The sequence below is a fragment of the Nicotiana tomentosiformis genome, chromosome 6 (genome assembly GCF_000390325.3).
Source record: "Nicotiana tomentosiformis chromosome 6, ASM39032v3, whole genome shotgun sequence".
NCBI lineage: Eukaryota > Viridiplantae > Streptophyta > Magnoliopsida > Solanales > Solanaceae > Nicotiana > Nicotiana tomentosiformis.
This window is the reverse complement of record NC_090817.1, coordinates 50,014,099-50,034,145: the sequence shown is the minus strand read 5'-3', so window position 1 is coordinate 50,034,145 and position 20,047 is coordinate 50,014,099. Positions and strand designations below refer to the sequence as shown.

At 39.3% G+C, this 20,047-nt stretch overlaps 1 protein-coding gene, 1 long non-coding RNA gene and 1 other non-coding gene across 3 annotated transcripts; 1 reads left to right on the top strand and 2 right to left on the bottom strand.

Annotated features, from left to right (window-relative positions):
* Window positions 1-267: 267 nt before the first annotated feature.
* LOC138894949 (uncharacterized) lies at window positions 268-1,230 on the bottom strand. The gene is made up of 2 exons (XR_011409136.1): window positions 1,182-1,230; window positions 268-541 (listed from the first exon to the last, which is right to left on the bottom strand). It is a non-coding gene; the product is annotated as an uncharacterized lncRNA (long non-coding RNA).
* A 15,379-nt stretch (window positions 1,231-16,609) lies between these two features.
* LOC117274026 (small nucleolar RNA R71) lies at window positions 16,610-16,713 on the bottom strand. Its single transcript, XR_004504088.1, has one exon. It is a non-coding gene; the product is annotated as a small nucleolar RNA R71 (small nucleolar RNA).
* An 859-nt stretch (window positions 16,714-17,572) lies between these two features.
* LOC138893970 (uncharacterized) lies at window positions 17,573-18,037 on the top strand. Its single transcript, XM_070178641.1, has one exon. The coding sequence runs from the start codon at window positions 17,573-17,575 to the stop codon at window positions 18,035-18,037; it is 465 nt and encodes a 154-aa protein (XP_070034742.1).
* The last annotated feature ends 2,010 nt before the right edge of the window (window positions 18,038-20,047 follow it).

Sequence of the window (20,047 nt, the reverse complement as noted above, 5' to 3'; positions counted from 1 at the left end):
AATTACTTTACTAATGGCTCATTCTAGTTATATATTGAAATTAAGGGTTTGGGTGATAGAATCTTACCTATTAGGAAGAAGACCTATGTCACGCCCCAAACCTGGTACCTGGTGCCGTGCTGGCCCGAGCAAACCACTCTGTAATTCATGATCGTTTGACCAAAACTAGAACATACATAGGTCGAGTTAGCTGAACTCATTCCTTTTGTAACTATCTTGGGCCCATATGTCCACAACTCATAATGTAAAAATGTAAGTAGGAGAACATTGTATCAATGAACCATCTTTCTTAAAATATGAATACATATGGGCTGTCAAGGCCTCTGACATACTGTACAAAATGAACCTCTATCTACAAAGCCTCTAAGATTATTTAACATCAAATGGGACAGGGTACCAGCCTACCCATAAATCTATAGCAAAACTCTGACACGATGACTTATAGACTTGGCTGCACTCCAAATGAAGTGGAGTCTTACCGATCCTTCGCTGAATGCTAACCTCGTCTACTATGAGGGCTCATCCAACTAATTATCTATACCTGCAGTCATAAATGCAGCGTCCCCAACAAAAGGACATCAGTACGAATAATGTACTGAGTATGTAAGGCAGAACTGAAACATATCCATAAGACAACATTAATTAAATAGATATAAGAATCAACCTGAATCTCTGAAGTGTCACCGTATATGCATACTTAGTATACTTATATATATAATGCTTCTCTTTGAGACTATTATCCATATCGTATGATGCATGGCTTCCCAACTAATCAGTGGTAACTGCCTGACCGGCCGTCGCACGATGGTAAATGCATGACTGCCCGACCGACCATAGCTCGGTGGTAAATGTATAACTACCCAACCGGCCGTAGCTCGGTGGTAAATGCATGATTGTCCGATCAGCCGTAGCTCGGTGGTAAATGTATAACTGCCCAACCGGCCATAACTCGTAGGTAAATGATGATGCATATAATACCGTTACAAACATTAACATCTTTATCAAATACCTCAATAGGGAACTAGATACATACTTAGACATGCTTGAATATCACTTTTACAGGAATGAATAATATAGACATCCTTAGTTACTAAGAGTAGAACTATTTATGAATTAACATTACGTTTACGTATCGTTACTTGGATCATGCCAAAAGGAAAGAAGGGATAGCCTTAACATACTTGATCTGGTTCTCTTAATAATCCCTCTAATACACGTCTTTTGCGAAAAACACGTAACGCCCAATCAAAGTAGGGAAAACTCCTTAAGATATTTTTGATATCATAGCACCTTATTTCTTATCCGACTAATATTCACTCCATACTCTACATCATCAAACAATTTGCTTTCGGCCTTAATCTGCCATGTATTCCCAAAATTTCTCCAAGTTCATTACCAATAATGAAACCAATACAAAGGAAATTATCAAAGGCAACTTATGTGTTATTCCTCCAAAGACAACTTATGTTATTCCTCCAACGTGTAAACAAAGCCACTTAGGTGTTATGACTCATCATACACCTTGGTGCCACCAAGTTACATGGCTTTAAGAGTCATTAATTTGGAATGGGGGGGGGGCTGCCACGTTAGGCCTTGTAGGCCTTATCCAAACTTTTAATTAATCTTCCACTAAAATCATTAATTATCCACTTATTCACATAATTAAGAATTATCTCAAATTATTTAAAATACTACTCACTTTTAACACACCTCATACACTTTACTATCATGGTTGTGTGGTACCATATAAAATCAATACATACACTATTATTTTATTAAAACATCCATGTAAAAATACATATATTTTCTCAACTTCTAATTTTCCTAATCTCATATAAAGAGTACAAATTTTCGTATGCTTAATTCTTAAAATGGTAAAAGATAATCTTATTTTCTTGGGAGAAAATAATTTCTATCTTTACAATAAAGAAAATCTCATAAACTTTCTCATATTCTGTATATAATTTAAAGCATATTCGAAAGTAGTAATATAATAACTATATAAAATCATATTTTTCAAACCTTCTTTTACAAAAATGTTCCACTCAAAATACCATATCAAATGTATATAACGGTATCAAGGTTGTTAAACTTACGGGGTAACATAGTCGCAAATCCTCTATAATCTCATGAATGGTCCTAATCCCTTCAAGCTCATATGGATTACTACGACTCATCCTAATATCAAAGTACGGGATGTAACAACCTAGGTGCCTCTCTTGATAATCTTCAAGATTCTAAGTGAGAATTGGAGAGCAATGTGATAAAGAACACTTCTCCCACTAGGACCCTCTCTCTCACTCTAAACATATCAGAAAATATGATCAAAATGGTCCATGGGATATGTTTTAACAAAATAGGGTCGGGTTAAAAACCCCAAAAATGAAGCTCCGGAACAAAGTCTGCGATCTCATATGCGATCGCATAATCGATATGGAGACCGCATATCGGTCGTATAATCGGTGACCAAAACAGCCAAAAACTTGTCCGTGTCTGCGGTCACTATGCGGCCCGCAGACCTGTTTTGTGATCGCATAATGAACCGCAGAGCAGTTATGCGGTCGCATAGTCAACCAAAAAATTTCATCCAAACTAGCCCTCTTCTGCCTCACTTCTGCGGCCATTATGCGTCCTGCAGAGTGATTATGCGGTCACATAATGGACCGGAGAAACGTATAACACTGCCAAACATTTTTCCTCTACTTTCTGGTACATTGTTCAACCCAATGGAACCCGGGTCTTTAGGAAAACGTTTACGGGACCTTACATCCTCCCCCACGTAAGATCATTCTTCCTCGAATGAGGGTAAAAATCTGTTATTAGCATCTTATGCAACTCAGTTTTCATACCACACACCAGCAGCCCCAAATTTGACTAACTCCCTAAATTTCTAAAAAATTCGCCAGATTTTCCCCTGTAACTGCGCCTATCCACTTGTCAGAGAGCCCCAGAAACACATCCTACAAACATTTATAAAACCTAAGGATGTAACATAAATCATAACAACGCCAACCGTGGCCTCATGTAAACAACATACAAACAAAAGGAACACCTTTACATTAACTGAACAATGGATACAAAATTCTTAGGCGACAGGTTCATAAAAGAAAAGATTACACAACTATTCAAACAAGTGAGGATACTTCTACTTCATCTCTTCCTCGGACTCCCACATGGCCTCTTCAACCTGCTGGTTTCTCCATAACACTTTCACGGAACCATCTAGATACTTGCATGAAAGATGTTGTTATAAGCAAACTCTATGAGTGGCAAATGATCATCCCAGCTACCCTTGAAATCAAGAACACAAGCACGCAACATGTCCTCAAGCATCTGAATAGTCCGCTCTGCTTGCCCGTCGGTCTGTGGATGGAAAGTTGTACTAAGATTCACCTGAGTACCCAAACCTTGCTGAAATGTCTTCCAAAAATTGGCCCTCTCCTGCCTCACTTCTGCGTCCATTATGTGGCCCGCAGAGTGATTCTGTGGTCGCATAATGGACCGCAGAAACGCATAACATTGCCAAATTGTTTCCTCTACTTTCCGATGCATTGTTCGACTACGCCTACTTTGGCCTACTTTCCGGTGCATTATTAACCTATACACCTACTTTGGCATCACAGAACCCGGGTTTTTAGGAAAAATTTTATGGGGCCTTACATGGTAGTATGGAACTATAAAAGTTTTTTTTTTGAAAAGCGCACGGTCAATTGAGGCATGCACAGTGTCTGTACCTTTTTTGTCATTTGCCTCTTTTGAACGCTTAAGGCGTTCCTATTTTGATGAAATAAAAAGAATTATTTTCTCGAATATTGAAACTTTATTTAGCGCTTTATTTATACTTATTATTTCTTTATAGTAATCAAACTGCTAAAAAACCTGCGTTCCACGATTATGACATGTAACAAAATCCTTGAGCGCAACAATCCAGATTATGAAGAGTATGAGGAGAGAATGATGCCCGACACTCTCCTACAAAAGATCGAGCAGTTGGAAAGTCAGAACAAGCCCAATCTCGAAGAAACGAAAGTGGTCAATCTTGGAAGTAAAGAAGACGTAAAAGAAACTAGAATCAGCATTCATCTAGAAGCCGAGCAAAAGGAAAAACTGATTGAGCTCCTCCGATAGTACATCGATGTGTTCGCGTGGACATATGATGACATGTCGGGATTAAGTACTGACATTGTCTCACATCGACCGCACACCAGTCCTACCAGACTGCCGGTCTAGTAGAAACTAGAAAATTCATACCTGATTTAAATCTAAGGATAAAGGAAGGAGTGACCAAGACGATCGAAGTGAATGTAGTAAATGTCACTAACTATCCTAGCTGGTTGGCAAACATCGAACTAGGACCCAAGAAATACGGAAAATCAGAATATGTGTGGACTACCAAGATCTCAACAAAGCCAGCCCAAAGGTTGATTTCCCTCTGCCAAATATCCATATCCTCATCGACAACTGCGCGAAGCATGAATTGCAGTCGTTCATGGATTGTTTTGCTGGGTATCACCAAATCTTGATGCATAAGGAAGATGCAGAGAAGACAACTTTCACCATACCTTGGGGAGTCTACTGTTATAGAGCTATGTTGTTCGGTCTCAAGAACATCGGCGCCACCTACATGAGGGCCATGATGACCCCTCTTTCACGGCATTATTCATAAGGAGATTGAAGTGTAGGTGGATGACATCATCATATAGTCTCATAACAATTAAGAGCACTTGGACGATTTGAGGAAATATTTTGAACGCCTGTGAAGGTACAGTTTGAAGTTGAACCCAGCAAAGTGCGCGTTCAGAGTCTCCACTAAAAAGTTGTTAGGCTTCATTGTAAGAAGGATGGGGATAGAGCTGAACCCATCAAAAATCAAGGTTATTCAGGAATTACCACCACCGAAGAGCAAGAAAGATGTCATGAGTTTCCTGGGTAGATTGAATTACATCAGTTTGCTTCATAGCCCAGTCCACGGTAATCTGTGTACCCATTTTCAAGTTGCTGAACAAGGATGCGGCCATAAAATGGACAGAAGAGTGCCAGAAAGCCTTCGATTGAATCAAGGAATATCTCTCAAATCCACTAGTATTGGTTCCCCCCAAACCAGGGAAGCCATTATTACTATTTGTCACTCTTGGATAACGCCTTCGGCTGTGTGTTGGGATAGTATGATGAAACTGGGAGAAAGGAGTAGGCCATCTACTACTTAAGTAAGAAGTTCACACCATGCGAGGCCAAGTATATTCTAATAGAACGCACTTGTTGTGCTCTGACTTGGATTGCCCAGAAACTAAGGCATTACATTTCAGCATACACTACACATCTGGTATCTCGTCTCGACCCGCTCAAGTAAATCTTCCAGAAGCCGATGCTTGCCAGAAAGTTAGCTAAATGGCAAATTCTCCTCAGCGAATTTGACACTGTGTACTTAACTCAAAAAGCTATCAAAGGACAAGCTTTAGCCAACCACCTCACAGAGAATCCGGTGGATGGGGATTACGAGCCACTTACTACGTATTTTCCCGATGAAAAAGTGCTATTTGCTAGAGAAGATATTACATAATCATACCCTGGATGGAGAATGTTTTTTGATGGAGCAGAAAACTTCAAAGGAGTCAGAATTTGTGCAGTCCTAATTTTGGAATCTGGACAACATTATCCAGCATCTGCAAAGATAAGCTTCCCTTGTACAAATAATATGGCTGAATATGAAGCATGCATCCTTGGAATAAGAATGGAAGTCGACATGAACGTCAAAGAACTTTTGGTCATAGAGGACTCTGATCTGTTGATACACCAAGTCCAATGGGAATGGTCCACCAAGAATGTCAAGACACTTCCATATCTGTGTTGCACAAAGGATCTATGCAAGAAGTTCACAAAGATTGAGTTCAAGCATGTCCCCAGGATTCAGAACAAGTTCGCCGACGCCCTTGCAACCTTATCATCTATGATTCTCCATCCAGATAAGAACTACATCGACCCTAACTAGGTAGAGATTAGGGATCAACATGGTATCATGGTATCACGACATCAACAAATTCCTTGCAGCCAGAGAATACCCGGAGAATCCTACTAATGGTCAAAAGCGATCCCTCAAGAGTCTAGTGAACCACATTTTCCTCAACGAGGAAGTCTTGTACAGGAGGACCCCAGACTTAGGTTTGTTGAGATGTCTAGATGCTGCCGAGGCGACCAGACCATTCGAAGAAATACATGCAGGAACTTGCGGACCCCACATGAACGGGTTCACATTAGCCAAGAAGATCTTGAGAGCTAGATACCTTTGGATGACTATGGAAAGTGACAGTATCCGCTACATGCAATAGTGTTGCCAGTGCCAGATTCACGGGGATTTCATCACGGGTTTCGCCGAATAAGTTAAATATAATGGGTTCACCCTGGTCTTTTTCCACTTGTGGCATGGACGTGATTGGACCTATAGAGCCTGTAGCATTAAATGGACACCGTTTCATCTTGGTAACTATCGACTATTTCACCAAATGGGTCGAAGCATCTACTTACAAGGTCGTCACAAAAAAGGTAGTGGCAGATTTCGTCCAAAGCAACATCGTCTGCAGATTTGGGATATCGGAGTCTATCATCACTGACATGCTGCTAACCTCAACAGCAACCTCATGAGAGAAATCTTTGAGAAGTTCAGAATCGTCCACCTGCAACTCCACAGCTTACAGACCACAAATGAATGGGGCAGTCGAGGCAGCCAACAAGAATATCAAGAGAATTCTACAAAATATAGTGGACAATAACAGACAATGGCACGACAAATACCTTACGCTTTACTAGGTTATCAGACAACCATGAGAACATCCACTAGGGCAATGCTGTATATGTTAGTATACGGCACTAAAGTTGTGATACCTATAGAGGTCGAATACCGTCCTTAAGGGTCATTCAAGAGGCAAAATTGGACGATGTTGAATGGATACGGGCCAGACAGGAGAATCTCATGCTCATTCACGAGAAAAGAATTAATGCAATATGTGATGGTCAGCTATATCAGAACAGGATGTCCGGTGCATTTAAAAAGAGAGTTAAACCTCGCCAGTTCGCATCGGGACAGTTGGTCTTGAAGAAACTCTTTCCTAACCAAGAAGAAGCCAAAGGAAACTTTGCACCAAACTAGCAAGGGCCTTGCGTGATTCACCGAGCACGATCGGGTGGAGCTCTAATCTTGGAAGAAATGGATGGAAGAGTCAACAAAAAACCTATCAACTCAGACGTAATTAAGAGATACTATGTTTGAAGATAAATAGAATTAGGTTTTTGCTGTAACAGAACTACGTTCGACCTAACATCCCATAGAGGGACATGTAGGAAACCCACGTAGGGTTCAGTTTCTCTCCCCCCCCCTTCCTCTTGTAATAGAAAAACCAAATATCACTTTTGTATGTTGCTCAAGAACTACACCGACTTGATTTCCTCATAAAGGAATACGTAGGCAATCCTCATCGGATTCAGTCGTCTTTTGTATTTGAACTACATTGTAGTCTGATTCCAATTGGATACTTAGGTTGTCTGAGTCAGACTCGGCCATTTTCATTCTTAATCTCATCATTTTGCATCTGTTGTAATCGAACTACGCTTTGGCCAGATTCCATTTGGATACGTAGGCAACCTGAAAGGATTCGGTCATAACCTTAGGAAAAGCCTTGTAAACTATTAGTTAGAATTAGGACGTACTCGCGACAGCAAGCAGCCGCATTGTCAGATGCATCACGGAAGATCGACATCAACAGGATAAAGTTCTCAAGAGGATAAGCTCGCATGTGGAGAATCTTTCGTAACATGTCATAATCTGGAACGATAGCATTTGCCTTAAAAACAAAGTATTTCAAAAAAAATTCTAAACAAAATATATATATATATAGTAATTTGTTCCATCTATCGAACTTCGCGGCGCAATCATGTCAAAAGCTGGGGAAAAACCAACACTGTGGTCGACACAAACCAACTTCCCACCCACTAAGAATTTTTCTTTGAGTGCAGGGTCAACAGGGAGTAAAGAGACATTAGGACCACACTGGGGCAAATGACAGACCCGCCACTTGCCTAAGATTATCTCTCTTCCTTCTTTACTTAGATTTTTCTGGTACAACTAAAGCTATCCTTTGAATCCTTTTCAGGTACCTCGGAATCAGACACCTGATACAGAAAAACATGTATATAGCAAATCGCCTGCTCAAACAATTGGAGCACCATGTACAAATAAGTCATGGCTTCACTAATTGAAGTCATGTACATAGCAACCCGTCTGCTCAACTAATCAGAGCATCTTGTACACCGGACCACTTCACCAATTGAAGTCTTGTTTATAGCAAACCGTCAGCTTAATCAATCGAAGCACCATGTACAAATCGAACGTCGGCTTCACCAATCGGAGCCTTGTATATAGCAAACTGCAAACTTCGCCGACAAAGCAACTCGCATCGCCGCTCCATCGCAACGGATGCCAGAATAGACAGTCGTAAACCTCGTCACCGATATTCTGCCAATCGATGGCCGCAACTTAGCTTCGCAGTCAAGAGTATCTCTTAGGTATGCTTTTATTTCATTTGCTATTACTTTGAATGTTTTAACATTTTGCTCATGTAGCTTCAGGCATAATTATGATTTTAGTCAATCACTCCCAAGCGGAGATTACTTTACATTTCAGTGCAAAGCGCTCCTAACAAGCGGAGACGCAATCTACAAGTCAAGCTCTCCCAACAAGAGGAGACATTTCTCAGTGCAAAGCTCTCCCAACAAGCAGAGACGCACTCTACCAATCAAGCTCTCCCAACAAGCGGAGAAAATTTTCAAATGCTCTGACATCTTCAGAACGGTACTCATATCGGCTAACAAATCGAGTCAAAAATTAAGTATCCCATCATCCCGATCCAAAATAATGGCTCACCGGAAACTAGGCATCATCATTCCTGCATCATTGACGAGCGCAAAACACACACTTAAATTTTGCTCGCTAATCTAATATAGTATAGTATAATATCATATCCACAGGGAGTGGATTTAAATAGTATTCTCATAGTTTCTAGCTCGATTGCTATCCAGGAGAATCAACAGTTGAGATTTACAAGATGTCTGCCTAAAATTAACTAAGAATCTAAAGCTATTGACTAATGACAATCGAAACAAGGAATAAGCAAAGAAGGTTATCAATGGGAGAAGGTAGGGTGTTGATAGGATAGGTGCAAGAAAATTGTTCGGGATCTAACTCTCGATAATTCACTTCTAATGTTCAAGTGAGTCTCTTGAATTCACTCGATTATTAGTTCAAACATTCGGCAAAAACTCCTCTCGATTAAGTCTTAACCTCACAAGATGAACCAATTTAAGTACGTGAAGATATGCAAGGATACGTAGTGGATTGGTCCTTAAGAAAACCTCTTTCGATTATTCTCCTAACTAGGTTTAATCAATGATTCAACTAGCCTCTTTCGATTACTTAGAAGAATATATGAACTCAACCAACAATATAATGCAAAGATATCATAAGTTATCCCTCTCTCGATTACATGAACAAGTGAATATAGATGCAATAATTAATTCATCCAAAAATGATTCAATACATAAAACTACAGTTATTATCCACAAACAATCATCAATACACCAAATCCATCAAACCCTAAAGGGAAATACTCCATAGATATGGAGAAATTCATCACAAATAAAATTAAAGTATAGGAAGACATAAATTCAATCCAAACTCGGGTCTTTAGTGAGGAAGGAATGATGAAATCCTTATGATTGTGTTCTTCCAACTCATACTTAGCCTCCTTAGGTCGAAAGTATATCACAAATACAGAAAATAACATTTTTCCATGGATTTATACCAAGTAGGGTCGGGACTAGATGAAATCACCCTTTCCTGGCCGAAATAGGATTTTTACTCTATAACAATTGCACAGGCGCGCCACATGGGGCAATGCGGCATGTGGGTCATTAGTGGGGAAATCCAGAGAGCTCAAATTCTGTCAGGCAGCCAAAAATACACTATCGTGGTGCACCACGCATCGCAGTAGTGCAAAATTCTCAGAGTACGGCTTGAAACTTGATATTTGATGTCCAGACTTGGTTCTCGACACCTAAAGATTATCCCGACTTAATCTCTTGGGATTTTACTCAGACGTCAAAGCTCAAAATAGATCGAATTAGCTCCACAACATCTACCTAACTCGGAATCACTCCTACAAGGCATAAAACACACAATAAGTGTAAAATACTACCAATTAAAGCTCAAACACAACTAAAGTGCAGTTAATTAGAGTGCAATAAGCGACTAAAATTCGGATTATAGCCTTCCATCAACACCCCACACTTAAACCATTGCTCGTACTCGAGCAATCAAACTACACTTCATATAGACACAACCTTTTTAAACAACACTCCTAACTCATCACACCAAGAATATTGAAAACGTATAAAGTATAATACCGTAACATTCTGGCCTCAAGATTTGACTCAAAAGCGCCATGCGTTTTTCACAATCCGCTCACTTACACTAACACAGAGGTCAACGACATTACCTTTAATTTTCTTCATGAATCAAGTGCCCTCACACAACAATAGAGAGTAGCTCCACACACAATAAAATTTAAGAACAATTAGGAACTCAAGATAGAAACAATTCACTTACTCTCAGAAGTAATAATCATATGCCATAAAAGACGTACCATAGGCTTGCCCGTAGTGTAATACTCTATTAATTGAGCTCATTCATTCAAGGATCAAGTAGGACTATATTATGTTGTAATGCAGGCTGTGGGATGGATAGGATACATTTGGATATAAGAGTGACTACACCTCCCTAAGCACTTTAATACATACATTTCATTGTTCAAAACCCCACACTTATGTCAAACCATAACTCCACCTTCACATCAATATAAATTAACTCCCTACTTCTTTAAGCACAAATACATGAAGAGTCACTACTATCAAGGAATATTTTAGACAACAATACAACTATTTTTCCTTTTCTTTTTCAATTCAAGTGGCTCTTACTGTTTCAAAATAGTGCACATTTCTCTTTATTTTACTAGTTCCACTCAAAAGCCAAACCCACACCCCACACTTCAACTTTTACAAAGATCATGACAAATTCAAGTGCTCACGAGAGGTAAAAGGTTCAAATAAATGGTCGCTTCAAACAAATGGGTAATGTTTGTAATGTGGTTACCAAAGAAACATGATTACAAGCTCAAAAAGGGTTAACTACGATACATAACAATTAGGTGGGTAAAAGCATATATTTAGCTCAAAAAAGGAATGCCTATATCATTTCCAAGACTGAATAAAATTACTATTTTGCTTTGCAAACACATGGGGCAAGTTATAGACAGCAAATTCAATGCCCAGAATACACAAAACCTCACACACACATGGCACATAACTCACTCACGATTGGACTATCAAGACAATCTAGTCAAAGCAGTTAAGTAAAGTTAAGATCATATAATTTAGGGAAAAGGTCCAAAATTGCTCCTCTACTATGGTATATAGTTTAAGTTTGTCCCCCATTATACTTTTCGTTTAGATCCACCCCTACCGTTAACAAACTTTCTAGAATTTCCTTAACACTAACGGATCTCCTCCGTGGCACCCAATCCATGTATTAATTTGTCCACATCAGCTGCCATATCAGCAAGTCCCATGTTAAAATTAACCTCATAATCACACACCAGACTCTATGACCTTCATCTTCCTCTTTCAATCCAAAATAAATTCACCATTAAAGTAACATCCATTTTCAACCACCAAAGAATATCATTTGTTTCTCGCTCTCCAGAATATAAAGATTACCCTCATTCTCCCATGAGTTTTTAGCCATTAGCCATTTCCCCCACTTTGAGATATGGAAAAAAAAAGTATTTTAAAATTTCAGAAATCTTCTCCACCCCATATTTTTTCTTTCTCCTCAAACCCACTCCACATCGCTACACCTCGCCAGAAAACTCCCATGAATAGAAAGTTTTTAGTGGTGATAAAGTAAATATGAACCATCCAAAACAAAAAGAATAAAGAAAACCCCAAAACCACCATTAAAACACCATGTGTGCTTATAGCCATCCGCCACAACCTAAAATCGAGCCGATGCCGAACTCCACCACCAGAATATTGTAGTAGCGACATCCCCTAAAAAAATCATCATAGACAGTACCCCCATTTTTTACCAATGAAAAAATCCAAACATCCAGTGACCACCGGTGAACGCCGTCGATTACCAACAAGAAAACCCCAACCCACTTCCCATGTTTCATCTATAAGATTTCACTTAAATGCCAAATTGGTACCTTTCTGTTATGATAGAACTTTGTTGGATTTCCTTAGAAGTGTGCTTTGTTATGAGTTTACTGTCGATTTATGTAGATTAAGAAGAAAGGAGCTGACGATGGAAAGGGAGAGAAAGTGAGGAGTTCGGATAAGTGGGGGGTGGTAAAGGAGGAGAGTTAAATGGGTACATGAGATTAGAGATGAGTAGCGTAAAGTGGCAGTAGGGGAGGGGGTCGAGTGACTTGGCAGCTAACATGGAAATAATTGAGGGGGTCAGCTGCCATGGTGTAGATCTGTTAGGGTTAAGGGTAATTCTAAAAAGTTTGTTAACGGTAGGGGTGGATCTAAACAAAAAGTATAACAGGGGACAAACTTAAACTATATACCATAGTAGAGGGGCAATTTTGGATTTTTTTCCCTATAATTTAAGGTACTTATACAAGAGTTAAAACCTGAGCCTAAGTGTCACAACTAAAGCACTTACTATTCTCAAGGCATAATAAAGTTAAGAGATATTTCCTGCATTTCAAATCATAGTACAAGGTTTCCTACTCCAATAAAAAAATTAAAACTAACTACACCCGGTTCAAATAAAACCCTTGGAAAAGAACCGAGGCATAAAAAAAAGCAAGGGGGACTTGTTACACTACCTAACAGAAAAAATCTTTTTATATTTTTCTTTTGACTTTAATCCCTCAAGAAAATTATCGACGATATCCATCGTCGGGAAAAATCAAAAATTTTAAAAAACAATTTTCTAAACTTTTTTTATCTCTAACTCCTACAACTAACAAAAAGAAAACTAATAAACATACATACATACATACAAAAATCCCCCACCCCATACTTTAAGTTGTGGCATGTCCCCATGACATACAATTAAAAATCACAAGGTAAAGGAAACTTCCCTGAATATCTAGTCGGGGTCTGAGTCGAAGTCGGGCTCCATTTCTCGTGCCCGAACTAATGCACACATCCATGCATGCAGCTTCTTCTCGGCCTTCTTTGGGTACACCCCACGCTTATCTTTCTCTCTCACCGCAGCCTTCTCTTTTGAGCTCTTCACTTTCCACTTAACACTTGTAGCTGGTTTTCCTTTTTGCACCCCCTTTTCTACCTCCATCTTGAAAGTCACAGTCTCCTCACCCACTCTAAGCATGAGTTTTCTCTCATGTATTTCTAATATCGCTCTGCCCGTCGCTAAGAATGGTCTTCCTAGGATGAGGGGGACCTCCTTGTTTTCCTCCATATTCACCACTATAAAATCAACAGGAAATACAAACTTATCCATCCGAACTAACACATCTTCCACTATCCTCTCGGGTATTAAAGTCATTTGGTTTGCCAGCTGCAACGATATTGGTGCCAGCCTTATCTCTCCAATCTCCTTCTCCGGTTTCCTGTAAATAGACAGAGGCATTAAATTAATTGAGGCACCAGTTCTATCTCTTATCTTTAACCTAGAGAAGGACCCATATTCCCCCCAAAACCCTAATTAGTCACTCAAACACTAGCCGCTCTTCCTTTCCTTTTCCACTCACTTTTCTCTCATCTACATAAACCATCAATCTCCCAAAACCTTGCACAAATTCGTGCAAGGTCACTTGAAACCACTCCATATCATCCTTTTTGTCCATGCTACACCACGAATCTTGCTGATAATTTCCTTTTTCAAGCACAAATTCAAGACCCCTAATCCGAAACCCTAAGCTCGAAAGGGAAATCATCTGATTTTCTCTCATGAATCAAAGATCGAGCCTGAAACTACTCTTTGCCTTCTGAAATCCGCAAATCCAACAGACTTTTTCCTATCTCATCACTCAAAATTTAAAATACCCAAACCTGAAACCCTAGACTCAAAAATGCAACATCAGATCTCTGAATTTCCTTCACGTTCTGTCAAATTGGAGCATGCATGGAGTCGTTCTCAGAGTTCATCATGAGGATTCGATGTCCAGAGGTCTAACTCAATGACGTCTGGACATTAGGGTTAAACTGCTGGTCAAAAACTTCAACGGTCGATGCTCAGGTAAACTCGGCCCTGTTTTCTCCTCTGTCTCTCAGATTTTTCACTCAATTTTGCTATCATAATCAACTTTCATCACTTTCCACTCTGATGGTAGACTATAATTATGCTTTTTAGTCTCTTATTGCACTCTAGTTCACTGCACTTTATTCATCTTTGAGTTTTAATTGATAGTGTTTGGAATTTATTGTGTGTTTTATGCATTGTAGGAGTGATTCCGAGCTATATAGATGTTATGGAATGAATTAGAGCTATTTGGAGCTTTGAATTCTGAGTAAAAGCCCAAAGAATTAAGCCGTAACCGTGTTTGGGAGTCGAGGACCAAGTCTGGACGTCAAAACGCAAGACAAATCCATACTCTGACAAATCCCCACTGCCGCGGCGCATGGGTGGGCGCGTGGAGCGCCGCGGCTGTACAAATCCCTGCTCTCTGTTAGAAGTAGCTCGCTAGATTTCCCCACTAATGCCCTGTATGGCACGTCTCCCCATGCGACGCGCTTGTGCAATATTTACAGAGTGAAAATCTAAGTTCAACTAGGAGAAGGTGCTTTCGTCTGGGCCTGACTCTACTTGGTCTAAATACATGGAATAATATTATTTTATTGACTTTCTACACATATTCGACCTAAGGAGGCTAAGGAGGAGTTAGAAGAACACGAGCACAATGATTTCATCATTCCTTCCTCACTCAAGACCCGAGTTTGGATCTAATTTATGTTTTCCTATACTTTAACTTTATTTATGATGAATTACTCCATATCTATGGAGTAGTTCTCTTTAGGGTTTGATGGATTTGGTGTATTGATGATTGTTTGTGGATTATAACTCTAGTTTTATGTATTGAAGCATTTTTGGATGATTTAATTATTGCATCTATATTCACGTGTTCATGTAATCGAGAGAGGCATAACGTGTGATATCGTTGCATTATATTGTTGGTTGAGTTCATAGATTCTTCTTAATAATCGAAAGAGGCTAGTTGAATCATTGATTAAACCCAGTTAGGAGGATAATCGGGAGAGGTTCTCCTAAAGACCAATCCACTACGCATTCTTGCATATCTTCACGTGCTTAATTGGTTCATCTTGCGAGGTTAAGACTTAATCAAGAGAGGAGTTTTGCCTAACGTTTGAACTAATAATTGAGTAAATTCGAGAAACTCACTTAAACATTAGAAGTGAATTATCTAGAGTTAAATCCCAAATAATTATCTTGCACCTATCCTACCAACCCCTATTTTCTCCCATTGATAACTTCCTTGCTTACCTTTGGTGCGATTGTCATTAGTCAATAGCTTTAGATTCTTAGTTAATTGTAGTTAGAAATCATAGAAATCTCAATTGTTGATCATCTTGGATAGCAATCAAGCTAGAAACTACAAGAATATTGTTTAAATCCAGTCCCTGTGGATACTATATTATACTATACTATATTTGACTAGAGAGCATAATTTAAGTATGTGGTTTGAGCTCGTCAAATTTTGGCGTCGTTGCCGGGGATTTACAATCAATAGTGTTTGAAATTGTTTGTAGTGCTAATTCAGGAAATTTTCTTTTTATTTTATTTTATTTTTCTCTTTTTACGTTTGGTGTTCTTTGACTGTGCGCAGGTTACAGGTTCATAGTGGTGCATGACTAGAACTTCTGCGAAGGAAGTGCTACCATACGAACCAGAGATAGAAAAACAACTGCGACAGCTGAGGACGGAAAGAAATCTCACCGAGACCTCAGAAAAGGTTGGGCAATCCTCAACCAAAAAATATATGGCTGTAGATAGTGAGGATAATGTAGATTTGGCTGCGAGAGAAGCAGCCCAACAATGAGAAAAAACTGCACGGGATGCTGAGGAAGCAGCTATTAGAGATGCACAGAATATCTATGAAGAAAAAAGGGGTCTCAGACTTAATCAACATTAACCCTTGCTTGGGAAACCACTTGGAGATTATGCTAGAACGGTCTACAATCAAGGATTATCCACTGTTAGACCACCTCCAATTGCAGCAAACAATTTCGAGTTAAAGCAAGGGTTGCTTCAAACCTTTCAGAATTGTTGTATCTTCAGAGGGAAGCCAAACAAAAATCCAAACACTCATCTAATAGACTTCAAGGAGATTATGAACACCTTTCAATACAATGGGGTGTCACAATATGTAGTGTACTTAAGGGCATTCCCCTTTTCACTTAAAGATGATGCTAAGAAGTGGATTTGAAGTTTGCCGAGTGGATCGATCAGAACTTGGTAGGAAATGACCAGAAATTCTTTAATAAATATTTATCCTTGGCTAAGACGGGCAAAATTAGAATAGAAATCCATAACTTCTGCCAAAAAGAGACTGAAATTATTTTTGAAGCATGGGAGAGGTTTAAGGAGATAATTAGAAAGTGCCAGCATAGCGCAATTGAACTCTAAAAATAACTCCAGGATTTTTGGGAAGGATTCACACCGGCCTCACGTAGAACATTGAGCAATGCAGTTGGATGCCCTTTTATGAAGAAGACTCTAGAGGAGATAGTTACAATTCTTGATGAGTTATCTGAAGATGCAAATCAGTGGCACTCTAAGAGTGCTGAAAGAAGAAGATCAACTAGTGTTCACCAAGTTGATGTTAATACATCTGTGCAGGTACAACTTGATGCTATTGCTAAATAAATATGAAAGTTGACCTTAGCCTCGATACAAAATGAGCCTCATGTAGCTTGTGATATATGTGGAAGAGGACACCCTACTCATGAGTGTCAAGCCTCAACTGAGGAAGTGAAAGTTGTGGGAAATTATAATGCAATAGGTCAGAGGCACACCGGTATTTCATGTAGTTCACCTAGAGGTACTGCAAATGCTTGGCAACAAAATAACTCTAGACCCCAGGAACAAGAAGCTTCAGCATACCAAAATCAGAAGAGGCAGCAATTTTAGCCCCAACAGCCCATTCAGCCTAGCCTAGAGGATCTAATGAAGGCCTTCATTATCAAGACAGATGAGAGGTTGGACGTCCATGGAGCAGCTATCAAAGAATTGGGCACTAGATTTTGAAACCTAGAGAGACAAGTATGACAGATTGCAACAATATTATCTGAGAGGGCTCTAGGAACTCTCCCCGCTGATACTGAGAGAAATCCAAAAGAAATAGTAAATGCAGTAACTCTAAGAAGTGGGCAAGTGTTTAAAGATCCCACCCCGATTCAAAATAATGTGAAACTTGAAAAAGGAAGTGGGGAGCAGCTGAATAATGGTGTTGATAAAAAGAAGAAAGGCCCGATGAAAGCGGAGAAAAAGAAGAAAGAAGAAAAATCGAGAAGGGAGGAACATGAGGAGAGTGAGCATATGCCTGTGCTACCTTTCCCTCAAAAGCTATATAGAGAAAAGCTGGACAAGCAGTTTTGGAGATTTCTAGATGTGCTAAAACAGGTTCATGTAAACTTTCTATTCACAGAAGTACTCTCACAAATGCCTGCTTATGCCAAATTCTTGAAGGAGATCCTTACAAAAAAGAAGGGGAAGATAGATGATACCTCAGTGGTCAAGCTCACAGAGCATTGCAGCGCGATATTGCAAAACAAACTCCAACAAAAGTGTGGAAATCCAGGGAGTTTTACTTTATCTTGCTCATTAGGAACTGTCAATTTTGATAAATCTTTATGTGATTTTGGTGCCTCAATTAACTTAATGCCTCTATCTATTTATAGGAAACTGGAGAAGAAGATTGGAGAGATAAGGTCGTAGCCAATATCTTTGCAGCTGGTAGACAAAACGACTATAACACCCAAGGGGATAGTGGAGGATGTGTTAGTTCGGGTGTATAAGTTCGTATTTCCTGTGGATTTTATAGTGGTGAATATGGAGGAAAACAAGGAGGTCCCTCTCATCCTAGACCATTCTTAGCGACAAGTAGAGCAATATTAGATATACACTAGAGAAACATCATGCTTAGAATGGGTGAGGAGACTGTGACTTTTGAGATAAATGTAGCAAAGGGGGCACAAAAGGACAAACCAGTTTCTAGTGTTGAGTGGAAAGTGAAGGTCTCAAAAGAGAAGGTTGCACTGAGTGAGAAATATAAGTGTGGGGTATACCCCAAGAAGGCTGAGAAGAAACTATCTGCATGGATGTGTGCATTCATTCGGGCACGAGGAATGGAGCCCAACTACGACTCAGACCCCGACTATATGTTCAGGGAAATTTCCTTTACCTTATGCTTTTTAATTTTGTGTCATGGGGACATGCCACAATTTAAAGTGTGGGGTGGGGGATAATTGTATGTTTTATGTATATGTGTTAGTTTTGTTAGTTTTAGTAGTTAGAGAGAGAAAATAATTGAAAAAACCATAAAAATTTATTAGTTCAAATGTTAGGCAAAACTTCTCTCTTGATTAAGTCTTAACCTCGCAATATGAACCAATTTAAGCACGTGAAGATATGCAAGAATGCGTAGTGGATTAGTCTTTAGGAGAACCTCTCTCGATTATCGTCCTAACTGGGTTTAATCAATGATTCAACTAGCCTCTTTCGATCAATAAGAAGAATCTATGAACTCAACCAAATATATAATGCAACGATATCACACGCTATGCCTCTCTCGATTACATGAACAAGTGAATATAGATGCAACAATTAAATCATCCAAAAATGCTTCAATACATAAACTAAAGTTATAATCCACAAACAATCATCAATACACTAAATCCATCAAACCCTAAAGAGAACTACTCCATAGATATGGAGCAATTCATCACAAATAAAATTAAAGTATAGGAAAACATAAATTCGATCCAAACTCGGGTCCACAGTGAGGAAGGAATGATGAAATCCTTGTGCTCGTGTTCTTCCAACTCCTCCTTAGACTTCTTAGGTCAAATATGTGTCAAAAGCCTAGAAAATAAAAATTTTCAATGTATTTATACCAAGTAGGGTCAGGGCCAGACGAAACCACATTCTGCTAGCCGAAATTGGATTTTCACTCTGTATAAATTGCACAGGCGCGCCACATGGGGCGACGCTCCATACGGGGCATTCGTGGGGAAATCCAGAGAGCTACTTCTGACAAACAGCATGGGATTTCTATAGTGATTTCTCGGAGTACAGATATTTCTTGCGTTTTGACGTCCAGACTTGGTCCTCGACCCCCGAACACAATCTCGGCTTAATCCCTTGGGATTTTACTCAGACTTCAAAGCTCCAAATAGCTCGAATTCATTCCACAGTATCTACATAACTCGGAATCACATAATAAGTGTAGAACACTATCAATTAAAGCTCAAACATGAATAAAGTGCGGTGAATTAGAGTGCAATAAGAGACTAAAATACGTAATTATAGCCTACCATCAACACCCCACACTTAAACCATTGCTTGTCCTCGAGCAATCAAACTACACTTCACATAGACACGACCTTTTTAAACAACTCTCATAACTCATCACATCGAGAATAATTAAAATAGATTAAGCATGATATCGTAACCTCCTAACCTCAAAATTTGACTCAAAAGAACCATGCAATTTTTTATAACTCGATCACTTACTCTAACACAGACGTCAATGACATTACCTTTCCTTCATGAATCAAGTGCCCTCACACAACTATAGAGTGTAGTTCCACACACAATGAAATTTAAAAACAATTAGGAACTCAAGATAGAAAGAATTTACTCACTCTCAGAAACAACATTCATATGCCACAAAAGACATACAATAGGCTTGCCCGTAGTGTACTACTCTACTAGTTGAGCTCATTC

Excerpts from the sequence above, each read along its gene's own strand:
- LOC138893970 (XM_070178641.1), top strand. The coding sequence starts at position 17,573 with ATGAAAGCGGAGAAAAAGAAGAAAGAAGAAAAATCGAGAAGGGAGGAA.